General features: G+C 43.1%; 1 protein-coding gene across 2 annotated transcripts in view; it reads right to left on the reverse strand.

Annotated features, from left to right (window-relative positions):
- Positions 1 to 1,081: 1,081 nt before the first annotated feature.
- The window catches only part of WASF3 (WASP family member 3), a 136,082-nt gene continuing 123,892 nt past the window's right edge, over positions 1,082 to 13,271 (reverse strand). Inside the window, exons 7-10 of one of the 2 annotated variants that reach the window (XM_055124601.1) lie at positions 10,481 to 10,647; positions 9,362 to 9,625; positions 7,822 to 8,189; positions 1,082 to 4,560 (exon numbers count right to left, since the gene is read on the reverse strand). In XM_055124601.1, coding sequence (XP_054980576.1) covers positions 4,403 to 4,560; positions 7,822 to 8,189; positions 9,362 to 9,625; positions 10,481 to 10,647 — 957 coding nt within the window. In that variant the 3' untranslated portion in view covers positions 1,082 to 4,402. The remainder of the gene's footprint in view (positions 4,561 to 7,821; positions 8,190 to 9,361; positions 9,626 to 10,480; positions 10,648 to 13,271) is intronic. The other variant, XM_055124597.1, reaches the window with a different exon arrangement.

Genomic DNA, 13,271 nt, shown 5'->3' on the forward strand with positions numbered 1-13,271 from the left:
TCCTCCAGTGAGGCTGGTACACATGAAAAACAAACAAACAACAACAAAAAACAACCCAACCAAGTATTGGCAGGGTTGTGGGGGAAAAAGGAACCCTTCTCCACTGCTAATGGGAATATTGACTAGTTTAGCCTCTATATATTGGAAAACAATATAGATGCCCCCCAAAAAACCTAAGACTTGAGCCATTCCACTTCTTGGCTCAAAAACTACTCAGAGAAAAATATTTGCACTCTTGTTCATCATGATGGAGCGATAGCACAGTGGGTAGGGTGTTTGCCTTGCACGTGGCCGACCCAGGTTCGATTCCTTCGTCCCTCTCGGAGAGCCCAGCAAGCTACTGAGAGTATCCTGCCTGCATGGCAGAGCGTGACAAGCTACCCGTGGCATATTTGATATGCCAAAAACAGTAACAACAAATCTCACAATGGAGACGTTAGTGGTGCCCGCTTGAGCAAATTGATGAACAAATGGATGACAGTGCTACAGTACTATGTTCATTGCAGCACTATTCATGTAGTGCTAGCCCCCATCTGGAATTAACCCAAGTATCCAAGAACAGATGACTAGATAAAGAACCAATGGTACACGTACACAATAGAATATTACTCATCTAGAAGAAGACAAACCCCTAATTATTTGTTGCTATGTGTTGGATCTGGAGAGTAAAGTTAGTGAAGTCAGGCAGAGAAGGGCTCAGATACAAAATGATACCTCACAGGTGAGATATAAAGAAACACAGGGAATAACAAATAGCCAAAGGCAATAGAACATCACTGATCACAGAACTGAGCTTAGCAAGGGGGCTGTGGGAAAGGAAAATGGTGGGGAAGGGACCCTGGGATAATGGTGGAGGGAAGAGGCCATTCTGGGTGTGGAGCTGGAGCACTGCATGCAAGTGTGAACCCTATCATTAATAGTCCTGTAAATCCTAATGTCTCTTAAATATGTTTAAAAATAAAACCTTTACTAAAAGGAATCTGAGTAGAATCCTCTATTATCTGCTAATGAAGTATCCACCCAGCCCTGCTTCCTCCCCTAAAGTGTCTGACATACAGCATTACAGTAAATAAGCAGAATGTTTCAGGGTTTAAAGTGTAATTTTATTTAGATGTTACTTGTACATAATCTATAGTAAGATATACAAACAGATAAAAATTGTTAACAGAAGTTTTTGTTTTTAATACCACTTTAAATTCTCTTTATAACAGCATTGGTAAATACTGCAAGATGACAATTTATAAAACAAAAATTACTTGCTACTATGGCTGATACATTCCCACTAGTCTTTAATGGATTAAAATGTATCATGTATTTCAGTTGCAAATTATTACAAAACTTTCACAACCTAGCCACTTCGTGCTCAGAGAAAGATTTCGATGTTCTAAATACTTTTGGAACTGAAAATGTTAACTCTCTAATACTTAGTAATGGTAAACAAAAGTGGACCCAATGTGAGGACTTGGGACTAAGAAGAAAGAGCATCTGCTTAGCTACTGTGCAGGAATGCTGAGTCATGTTCTCAGAGTGTCCAAATCTATGGTAAAAGAAAAAGGCTGGTAGGAAGTTACTCAGATACACACAGTGGGGGGACGGCTGAACTTATATAACCACCTAAGATGTAAAACTCATGGCTATAAAAAGTTTTTTTCTTTTTAAGTATTTTCTTCCTTTGTTATGGTAAGTATTTTTGGAAAATGAAGTATTCATTTCTTCACTTTTTTATGTCAGAAAAAGTTTGGATTTACATTTTAGAATGATTCAGATTTGTTGAGGAAAATAAAAAAAATGCAAAAGAGAACTGGATTTTCATCCTTTTTCCTTCTTTTTTAAAGATGACAGAAAACATACATCATTTTACTAGTAAAAAAAATGTAGCATTTCTTTTTTTACTAGTCAGAAAATAACTTGCTGAGGAGCCAGGGAGTGAGCTCAATGGGCTGCAGCACAGAATCTGTGCGCAGGAGTCCTGGGTTGGACCCTCCGCCCTGCTCGGCTCCCCAAGTTCTGCTAGAAGCACTGCCAGACATGACTTAAAAAAAAAAAGAAAGAAAGAAAGAAAGAAAGAAAGAAAGAAATTTGTTGAATTGACTTGTGGGATGATAACTAGTAATAGGCTTAAGATTATGATTAAAGTGCCACTAATTTTATTATGAGATGGAAACAGAAGAATTCCTGATGTAGACAGATGTGCACAGATGTGCTTTCTCTATCCCGAGAACAAAGGGAACATAGGAAAACAGAGAAGGGTTGCCAGGTGTCTGTTCTAGAGTTATGTAGGTAATCTCTCACTCAAACATTAGACACACAGACACACAGGCATACAGATACATCAACGCACACAGACACCCCCAGCCCAAACTACTGTAATGAAGAAAAAATAAGCCCAAACATGATACAAGTCCCAACATAGGCCTTCACATTGAAAGTTGAAACAAGAAATGAAAGAGAAACAAAGATGTGTGAATAACTATTACTTATATTTAATAGCATAAGCTGGTCCTGGAAAGGGGGCATCAGACTTTTTCAGAGTTTCAAAATCCACATGACTAAAACTCAATGTGCAGTCTGCTTGTGACGATGGTCCACACTAGTCTCCACTCAGGGACACACAGATGTGACAGGGGCGGGGTGGGGATGGCGAGTGCTGATTTCCCCAGGAGAACTCGTTAACAAATGTCTTTGAGTTACAATGCACTTTACATTGCCTACCATCAAACCCAACACCTTTGTTTTCACCTTGATTCCCGCCATGTGGAGTCTCATGGGTAGTGGAGTGTCACAAATAACTGGAGATGTTAGAGAACTTCCCTAGGAAAGTGTCTCAGTGTATTCTTAGCGCATTTAAGAATACGTATCTAGAATTAAAGCCTAGAATAGTCATTGATTCGATACATTTACTGTCCACCTGAATGACAAAAGAGCAGTTCTCATTCATTCATACCCATGAGTTTCCAGAAGGTATGCCTTTGCCAAGAAAAGAACCCCCAGACCTCAGGACAGACACATGGAAAATAGGAAGGACAAAGATGACAGCGATCAGCTTACAGTTATGGGTCTATGGGCTAAGTCTGTGAGGTAATTGGAAAACTGTAATGTGACAATAACAGAGAGAAAGAGAGAGAGAGTGATACAGAGACAGAGAGAGACGAGACAGAGGAGAAAGAGAGACAGGGGGAGAGCGAGAGAGAGAGAGAGCGAGAGAGAGAGAGAGAGAGAGAGAGAGAGAGAGAGAGAGAGAGAGAGAGAGAGAGAGAGAGAGAGAGAGAGAGAGAGAGCGCACCGTGTGCTTTTAGGATTGAGGAAGGTGCTGCTCGTGACAGATGCCTAATCTGGCCACAGCTCCTGAAAGAACAAAATTCTGTCAGTCCAACTACATTCACTTACACTGAAGCTTTGAAAATTCACACCAAGTGGAGCAAGGCATGACCTGATGTACTTTCACAGCAATGTGCTGAGGAGCTAAAAATGTCCCAGAGCACTCGGCTCAGGGGACCAGGAATGAGCCAACTCAGCCCAGCTTGGCTCTACCACTCCTAGGCTCTTCCTGGCTGTGCTTCTAGCTAACGCCCAGCAGTGATGACCATCAGAAGTCCTGAGTGTCATTCCCAAAGGCTCCCAAAGGACCCTGTTCCCTTTTCATTACCACTGAGCTGTATAAACATTTGACACAAACCACCCGCAAGCATTTGCCAAGCTGAATGCCCATAGGGAATCCTGCTGGAAAAGGGCCCGCCCAATTTCACATTTTATAAGAGTATACAAAGGAAATGGAATTATTCAATATGATACTCAAGTCCACTCTGAGGCTACCAAGCCAAGAAATGGGAAGCAGGAACATTTGATTCTCCTTCCTTGTTAAATCTTGCACTCTAGAACCAACGTCATCTGGAACATGTTCTGTTTTTGTTTTTGGAAAAAAAAAAGTGAAAGAAAGTCACTTACTGATTAGAAGACATCACTCTGACGCATAGTCATTAATCTTGCAAAGACCTTACTCCAGGCAGCTTCACAAACACACAGCAAGTTCGCAGAAATTAAAATGGTCAATAAGACTAAAACCCAAACTGCACTAAATACTTTCATGGCCAAGGAAAAGGAAGCAAATGCTGTTTTCAGGATAATGCAATAGTTATAGCATATTTCTTCATGTGCAGCACGATTTGCTATGTTTAGTGGCACTTAAGTATTACACAGTAAATACTGAAAAAACCCAGAATATTGGATGTGCAAAAGCAATATCACATTATTAATACAAAAGTTGCTAAGCTACAGGGTTATAATATGCCTATTTGGGTGTTGAGATCACTTAGTATATTTTCAATACTCTTCTAAGACAGTCTCCTGGCAGGCAGCCAGCCTGATCACCAAGCTGTGCACCGGTCCCCAAGTGCCTGTCGCCTCAGTCGGACCAATCATTCTCATCAAACTCAGAGTCCTCGTCGGAATCGCTGTACTCCACGGCGATGCGCCTGGACAGAATGGTGGCCACATCGTTCCCCACTGGCTCACGCTTGGCCTCCTGCTCGCGCTGCTCCTGAACCTTCTTCAGCTGAATTCCTGGAAGAACAAAACATAGGGGAACCCTCAGTCCCTTTGCTTGCTCCAAATTAAAGAGAAACTACAATTTGTTGCTTGACCATTTATGTTGTTCTTACTCTTGGGCCACACCTGGCTATGTTCAGGGGTTACTCCTGGCTCTGCACCCACAGGAAATACTCCTGGCAGTCCTTGGTGGGCCTTATAGAATGTTGGGAATTGAATCTGGATCAGCTGTATGCAAGGTAGGCACCCTACCCGCTGTACTACTGCTCTGGCCCGCCTATTTCTTTAACTGGCCTTTTTCTCCCTAGCCACACGAGTAATGCTCAGGAGGTCTGGGAAGCCCACTGGTCATTCCCAGTTACCAAACTTCCACCCAGGACATGATGCTGTTTAGGGTCTACAGTGTTTGGGATTCCAGGCCACCTGCCACTAGTGTTGGGCTGCACCCTACAATGCCCGGGGGACCATGCAGTGCTGGAAATGGAACCTGGGTTGAGAGCAAGCTAGGCAAGCACTCCGATTACTGTACTATGTACAGGCCCCACAAACTGGCACTCTTTTACTGGTACTTACTGAACATAAACCTTTCCATTTCAAAATCTGAGGGGTAGAAAAGCTTAGGAAAGACATGTTTCCTAAGAAATTCCCTTTCCAATAAAGAGAATGCACTGAGAATCATAAATTTTAAATAGCAAGTAATGTACTAAAGCATAAAAGTTATTCATTTCAGTACATAGGCACACCGTAAAGAAAATTCCAGAGCTGATATAGGAGTCACTAGCTCCATGTGACTACTTAAAGATAACTTGAATTGTTGCTAAAGATTACCTAATTATAGACCAGAGTAAATAAGGCACATTTGCATCATTATAGATTATTTTCTTGGACAGTGCCAGCTTGGAACAATTATTCAGAAACAACAGCTCTTGGCCAACTTTGGAAGGTAACTTAGGAACTCTTATGTGAACAATTATTGTTAAATGGATATGAAATGCAGTTCTAGTCTCCTGTTTCACTAAGTAACAAACCGGATGATTTAACATGCTAATTCCCTAATTTTTTTTCTTTTGAAATGACTTTACATTTTTTCTTTTGAAATGACTTACAGAAGAACTGACCAAAATATTTCCTTTTTAACTCTTTGACCAGATTTCCAAAAGAGAGCATCTGATCACATCCACTTTAGTGATCTTTCTCCACCATTCCTCACATAGACACATGAGCTTGTTTTTTTTTTTTTTAGGAGCCTTTGAGAATAAGCGGCATATAACACCTCTTTGTTTCTACGCTATTTCATATGTATTTCCCGAACAGCAAAAACAATGAACAAAATAAAACTTGTAGGACAGATGAAAAGATACAACCTACCATCTGGTCTATAGATTTTGTCAACATACCTAATGTAGTATATGAAAAAAGTTGCCCACCACGTTGGGAATTCAGTACAAACTCCCCCATGACATGAGCTGTCACGCTTCACTAATGCCCCTCAGTCTCACTGGTTCTTTGGTCATTGTGCTTAGTGGCCTCAGGGTTTGAAGAACTCAGGTGTCTCCATGTATACTGTCTCCCGGTGTGGATTTACTAGGTATTCCCCTTCGAAGAGATCCAGATGATTTATCAATCTTAAAGGACAAGGATTACAGGTCTAAACAAGTCAAAAGACCCCAAGTTTATTATTAACAAGCTGTTACAGCTTGGGACTTTCGGTCCCGACGAAATGGAATTGGGTCAGTGACGTTCAGGATAAAGAGAGAGAAGCCTGTGGCCCCAGGTAGGTCTGACACTTGCGTGCAGGAGCAGAGTAGCTCACTGCAGTGAGGTTCCCTTTGTCGTCACCTAACTCAGGCACCAGGGCTGTGACTTAAAGACCTGTTAGCTCCTCGCCTGTGTCAGCAGCCCCATGACCTTCAATGAAACTGAGGTCCAGCAGGCTGAGAAAGAATGACATGTATGGAGTAGATTTCAGGAAAGCTGCGTCCAACACAACCAGAGCAGTCAACATGCTTCCTGCTCTGGGATGCAGCATCGGATTGAGAAATCCTAAGATATCCATTTGCTGCTGAATAAATACTGCTTTGCACATCAAGCCCAAACCATGAAGTCAAGGGCTAGAGAGATAGTCAGCAGGTAGTGTGCTTGCCTGAATACAGCTGACCCGGGATTGATCCCTGGCACCCTATAGGTCTTCTGAGCCCACCCAGAGTGATACCTAAGCACAGAGTCAGGAATAAACCCTGAGCACTGCTGGGTATGGCCCCCTTAAAAAAACAAAGACAAAAATACGAAGTCAAGAACATATCCTAGATTGAAAAACAAACAAAAAGCTCATTCCCTCTAATGCTTCATTTAAAAAAATTGTCTATTTCTAGTCACATTAACCTTTCTTGAATTAGTCAGTTCTTTTGCATTATACAATTATCTTGCACTGGCAAAAAAATTGAAAAAAAATATATACGATTAAATAAATATAAACAAGGGGCCAGAGAGACTGTACAGAGGTTAGGTGCAAGTCCCCATGTGGCTGAACCTGGTTTGTACCCACTACACAGTCCCCTGAGCACTATCAAGTGCAGTCCTGGAGGCCTCCCATGTTCATCCTCAAGCCCTCACATTGAAATGCAGGTCTGGTTGGCTGACAATTGCTAGGAGGCTCCCCCGACCCCTTCCCCCATCAATAAAAACCTGCCAAGCTAAACAAAAAACCCGAGGCTCCTTGAAGTCTTTCTGAACAAAGCTTTGGTGTGGTGTATTCATTTTTAAATATTTTTATTTTTATTTTTTGGTTCACAATGTTTTCTCAAGGACATAATTCCAAACCACACCCATCACCGTATTCCCCTGTCCCTCTCCCAAGTAACCCAGTTCTCCTCCCTCTCACCCCACATCAACTCAATTGTGTGAATCAGTTGCCCCTGATGTTGTCTTTGTATCTGTTTTATAACCTTGCTGTGTCTCTTTTAAGACCCATGTATGAGAGATCACTCTGTGTCAGTCCTATCCTCTCTGACTAGCTTCACTGGATATGATAGACTCTGGATTCATCACTGCACTTAGTACAATAGCCAAGATATGAAACAACCCAAAAGCCCAACTATGGATGAATGGATCAATAAGCTGTGGTGGATACACACAATGGAATATACTGCAGCTCTAAGAAAGAATAAAACCATTCCATTTGTAGCAACATGGATGGAGTATTCATTTCAAGGTGACTAAAGATGAAATAGATTGGAGAAATAAATAATCTCGTGTGTGTGCGTGCCTTCCACTTACCCATTCGGATAGCAGCAAGAAGATCACTTCGAGCATCACTTATAGGTGGTTGTGCAGTTTCTTGTCGCTTTGCCTCAGCTACTGGGGGGCCATGCATTGGGGAGGAGGAGAGGGAGGAGCCTGCCCCAGGGGGGCCGGGAGGGGGAGGAGGTGGCCCTGGAGGAGGCGGAGCAGTGACCACCAGCCCACCGGAGGGTGGGTGAGGGGGCGCTGTGTAGGAGGAGCCGGCTGCCGTGGGGAATGGGGGCTGCGTGGGGATCTGGAGGGGGCTAACGAAAGCAGTTTGTGCTGAAGGAATCATGGGCGGTGGCGGCGGTGGTGGTGGTCCTGAGGGGTTGTAATACTCAATGATCTGGGCCGGGAGCATCCTGGTAAAAAGAGGAAACACATGAGCCATTAAAGCAACCACATTCTGGAAGGTTCTAGTAAGTTCCCCCTGAAACACATAAGTGCTGTCACAGGGACTTACCGGTGGCAGCATGCAAGCATCACCCTTAGGGTCTGCTCCTTTCACAGGACACTATTTATAATGAGGGAACTCAAGTACATCTACTGCAAGGCATTTAAAAGAACTATTCAACATCCTTTTTTTCTGTGGGATTTAGAGCCAAATAGTTGACTACTGAGGAGAGAATAGTTAGGAAAATGGATCCTTTAAATCGGGCATTTCAAAGGTGAGGGTATCATGGTCAGCTCTAGAACATTCTGTATTTCACATCCCACATTTCCATGGAGACGCCCTGAGTTCACAATGCCATTACAAGATCAAAAGCTGCTAGTCAGGACATACAAGGAGTTCTACTCAGACCAGGGCTTTCCAGAGTAACTGGGCCTCTCTCTGCCTGTCTTTTAGTCAGAACAAACGCTCCAGAAAATCTGACTGAAAAAATAACCAACAGACTGGCAATTTACAGGTGGGTCAGAGAGAAAACCCCCGGAAGGTGAGCGGATATATTCAAAACATGACACGCGCTTAGCCTGGACTGAAGAATACATGTTAATGGAAATACAACTTTCTGAAGCTTAGGTCACCCTAAGAAGCCCAACCACAGTGCTAAAGAGAGCCTGTCCTTACACTGCTGAACACGCAGACACCAGGTGGGGGCTGAATCCTGCCTACACAATGGGAGAGGAGAGACGCTGGGGAAGAAGCAAGGACAGTCTACTGCTCGAGAGCGGAGGCGCGTGCTCTGGGATCCACCCGTAACAGAGGGCCAAGCTGGAGGTTTAGAAACAGGTTCACAAATTGACGCTTTTGTCCTCGGCCAGTGCCTCAGCCTACTGAGCCTTTCTAACGAACATGAGTGGGAGCATAGAGAATCCACGAGTGTGAGCCCAGACACAGAGGGGGTCTGTGATTTACGAGTGGGAGGAGCATGGTGTCATTTTCAATGTCAGATCTGGGTTAACTGGGAGTCCCTTTGTCCTTGGCTGCTCTCTGGACTCAGTGTGACCATCCGGTCCAGGCTGTTATGCCCCACACAGCGAGATTCCACTGCAACAGTCAGCAGTGGTGAGAACGCCAGGAAACCAACATTACCCATAGTCAGATGGAGCCATGGGTGCGGAGGCCTGGGACCCCTCGGTGGCCTCTGGGGGTGGCGGTGGCGGCTGCTGGGGTCTGTTGAGGCCCATATGCCTGGCTGAGGCAGCGGGTGGCCGGTACTCGTGCTCCAGGGCCTGGTTTGCGGGCCCATGTGTTGGTGCCTCTGCTGCCGCATGAGAAGGGACGGCAGGCTGAGCGTGCAGAGAATGATTGGGAGTAGCCGGGTACGAGTAATCCGTGACATCTGAGGCGTGGGACCTGAAGCAGAGGAAAAGGATGGGGACCATCTAAGTCAAATTTTCCCCTTCGCAAAGCCTTAAGTGTGTCTCTGAATCACAACACAATAAAAGCACACACACACACACACACACACACACACACACACATTCCCCTGCTACCGACTAGGATAGCATCGGCAACTCCCAGCAGTGACTTTTGCGGCAAGCACCAGTGTTACATGGATTTGGATTCACAGCTAGGAAGGGAATAAGTCACAAAGATCGGCAAGCAGGAAAGAACAAGCCCCCTCCCGCACCCCACTCCCCTTCACCATATTCCAGTATCTGTTTTTCCTTTGAGCAAGAAGGCTACCAGACAAGACTCCATTTAATTGAAAACAGCGTCGAAGACAGGATTTCAGTGGCAATGCAACTGACAGCATATAATTAGAAATTATCAAATGGCAGGTGAACTGGATAAACACGAACAGGGAGAAGAGAGAAAGCAATCGGGGATGCAATCCAGCGACTCATTGTTTTTCTTCAACAGAAGAGATGCATTTAGCCAAAAAAAAAAAAAAAAAAAAAGAAGAAGCCCAATGCTGCAATAAGGTGCTGTGATTTTCTTTGAATGCGCAGTGGCGTGTGAAACTCTGAAAGGAACATCCAGGATTAGTGGAGCGCAGCGCAGAGAGGCAGGGAGCGGGGGCTGGGGTGGCCCTGCGAGGGGGCACAGGTCGCAGCTGCATGGCCACAGGCGTTAGTAAGGCACAGTCGTGCTCCTGGCTGGGTTACGGGGAGAACAGGTCAGTAAGGGGCAGTGCGTCCTCTCCTGAGGGCAAAGCAGGCTGTGCGGCCCCAGGGGCTGGCGGTCCAAGGAAGCAAAGAGACGAACCCTCGGGACACTCTGTCCTCTTTGGTGCTCCCTGCCTGCTGCAGTTTCTTTGCGTCACTCATAAACTCAATGCCCATTTTCCTTCTCTCCCACTCTTCTCTTCTTGTTCTGACTTTTCTCACATTTATCTGCTGGTTTCTGTTAGGATTCAGCTTGTGTTTCTCTCTCTGAAGGAAACAGGCAAACACAGGTTGTGGAGGGAGGGTGGGGAGGGAGGAGGAAAGGAGGGAGGGAGGCAGCAGCTAAGTCACCCGCTGAATCTCCATCTCTGCAGTCTCCCTTCAGCGTAGCATCACAAGGCACAGAAAAGCTTTCTAAATGAGAAGAGATTTCTTCTCCCCCTACTAATCGCAGTATAATAATAATAACTCATTCCCCCCTTTCTTAATTGCAATATAAATTCTCGATTACGGTGCGTTCTCTTTTGAAATGTGCAAACTGCTAGCAAGTGAGCTAAAAATATTCTTAATGGGGGAAGAACCTGATCTGTATTTAGATCAAACATATTTGGAAATATACATGCCTAACACTGTGGAATGGTTGATGAGGGGGGCCTGGCCATGTCACTGTGTTACACTGGGTGTGCCACGGCCTTCCTAAAGGAAAGGCATAGAGCGAAAATATGAAGGACCCTGGAGGAATGGAGGGTTGAGAAATTGGACACGCTTGGCGTGGTTTAGAGCCTTATAAAGAGGCTTTGTGATAAAAGCAGAAAGAGGAGGGAGCAAGGGCCTGCTTGAAGAAAATGAGGGCGGCAGAGCTCCAGACGGCAGGACTTGAGGAAGGGGGCGTAGGAAAGAGAGCTGATTAGTGTCAGGTGGGCTCCCGTGATCACAAGGGGCTGCAAAAGAGGGGAACGAGTTGGTGATCACCGAGAGACAAATGCTTGTCTGTCCTTCAGGCCACAGGAAAATGGAAATCAGTCACAGAAGACATTGTGTGTGTGTGTGTGTGTGTGTGTGTGTGTGTGTGTGTGTGTATGTGTGTGAGATCTGTTCCTTCAAAGCAATGGGTAGGGGTGATGATGGTTATGGAAACAGAAGGAAGTAAGTGTAGTAGTAGAGATACAGCTGGAGAATGAAACACCCCACTCCAGCCAGGGCTTGGGAGATAAACAGGTGGGCAGTCAAGGGTATGAGGAGGGCACTATGACACAGGGATTGGAAGTAGAGGAAAAAGATACCAGGAAAGTTGGGTGCTGACCTATCACACTCCCTGAATAATGGTAACAAAGTGGCTGGTGTGCTTGTCTTCAACTCACACTTAGAATCAGACCTTCCTGTTGATTTAATCTACAGAGAGGGGAAACATTTATAATTTGGTCCTGTGGATTAGGTTAACAACTTTCTTACAGAAATGGCTTATATACATGCCACAAAACTTGGATACTTAAATGACCCAGTATCCTAATGATCTCCCCATGAGGAGACAATGACCAGAATCCACATACTAAACAGTACCTGATAAATAGTACAAAATGAAAATAAGTATAAGAAAAATCAAAAGAGAAAACATCAGGCATGTGACTAATTTTGTGAAAGAACAAACACATGTACAGAAAAATCACCAAAGAGAAATGCATTACAATGCAAACTGGTTTCTCTGGATAAGATTATGGAAAATATTAAATCTGTAATTTCAAACTAGAAAGTCTATCATATTTAATGAAAAAATGAGTGAAACTGAATACAAAAGTAAAATTTCTGAACAAGTTTAAGGAATGTAATCCAAATGCAATAATTCTGATCTATTTCTCTGATGCCTGAAAAAACGAGACTTGAGAAAAAATACAGGCCAATTATTTTGTTTCTAAAAAAATAAAAATTAATTTGTTTTCTGAAAAAATAAAAGAAGCAACCTGAATGCATTAATATTCTATCAAATGTTGAACATATGATAAAATGAATATCAAACATCCAACTGAGGTATTAAAAAATAAGCATTTCCCATCTGCACCTGTTAAAATAAAAGAGTACACATTGAGTAACAGAAAATACATGTTTTGTGAGAGTAAATAATCAAGACTAAATTGGTTAGAATAAACCCCCAAACTGGATATCCTAGGAGTTATAAAGTTTAAGCATTCCTTCTCACGCAAAGAAGAATGAGCAGAATTTTATCACCATTCTTACCCTCTAGAGAAATAATCTAACCAAAGGATTGAACAAACATGAGGTTAGTTCAAGCTTTAGTGATTTTCTAGTATTAAGAGACAACAGCTTAACACAGCAATCAGCCTCATATCCAACCAATGACTTTAAGATTATCTGGGGCAGGAATATTTACTGGCTCTGAAAATACCAAGTATAAAGTATCCTCTGATGTCAGAATTTGCACCACAAACTAAGGTGATTAGAGGCTAAAATAACTATTAAAGGACAAAGATATAATGAATGTCCAGGTTGTTGCTGTTTTTGAAATTTTCTTGAATCATGGAATTTTCCATTCAAATGCTAGAGGTCAACTGAAGACTTTATAGCTTAAATATATGGAAGGCAACAGTTTTTACAAAAGCTGAAATAGAAATAAAATAAAATAAAATTCATTCATTAATTCCCATTGTTCAATGAATTCCTTTCATGACAAATGTGGCTGTATCATTCATACCTGCAAAAAATAATTTCACTTAATTGCTAGCATTTTTTTAAACTTTAACAGAATCCATCTCCTGAAATTACAATACATTAGTTAATTAAAACAAACCTACCTACCTTTTGCTTAGTTACATTTAAAACATGCTTTTAAAAATTAATTATTCCAATCGCACCTCTATTACCTCCTACCAAACATT

Source organism: Sorex araneus, chromosome 1 (assembly GCF_027595985.1).
Source record: "Sorex araneus isolate mSorAra2 chromosome 1, mSorAra2.pri, whole genome shotgun sequence".
Taxonomy (NCBI): domain Eukaryota; kingdom Metazoa; phylum Chordata; class Mammalia; order Eulipotyphla; family Soricidae; genus Sorex; species Sorex araneus.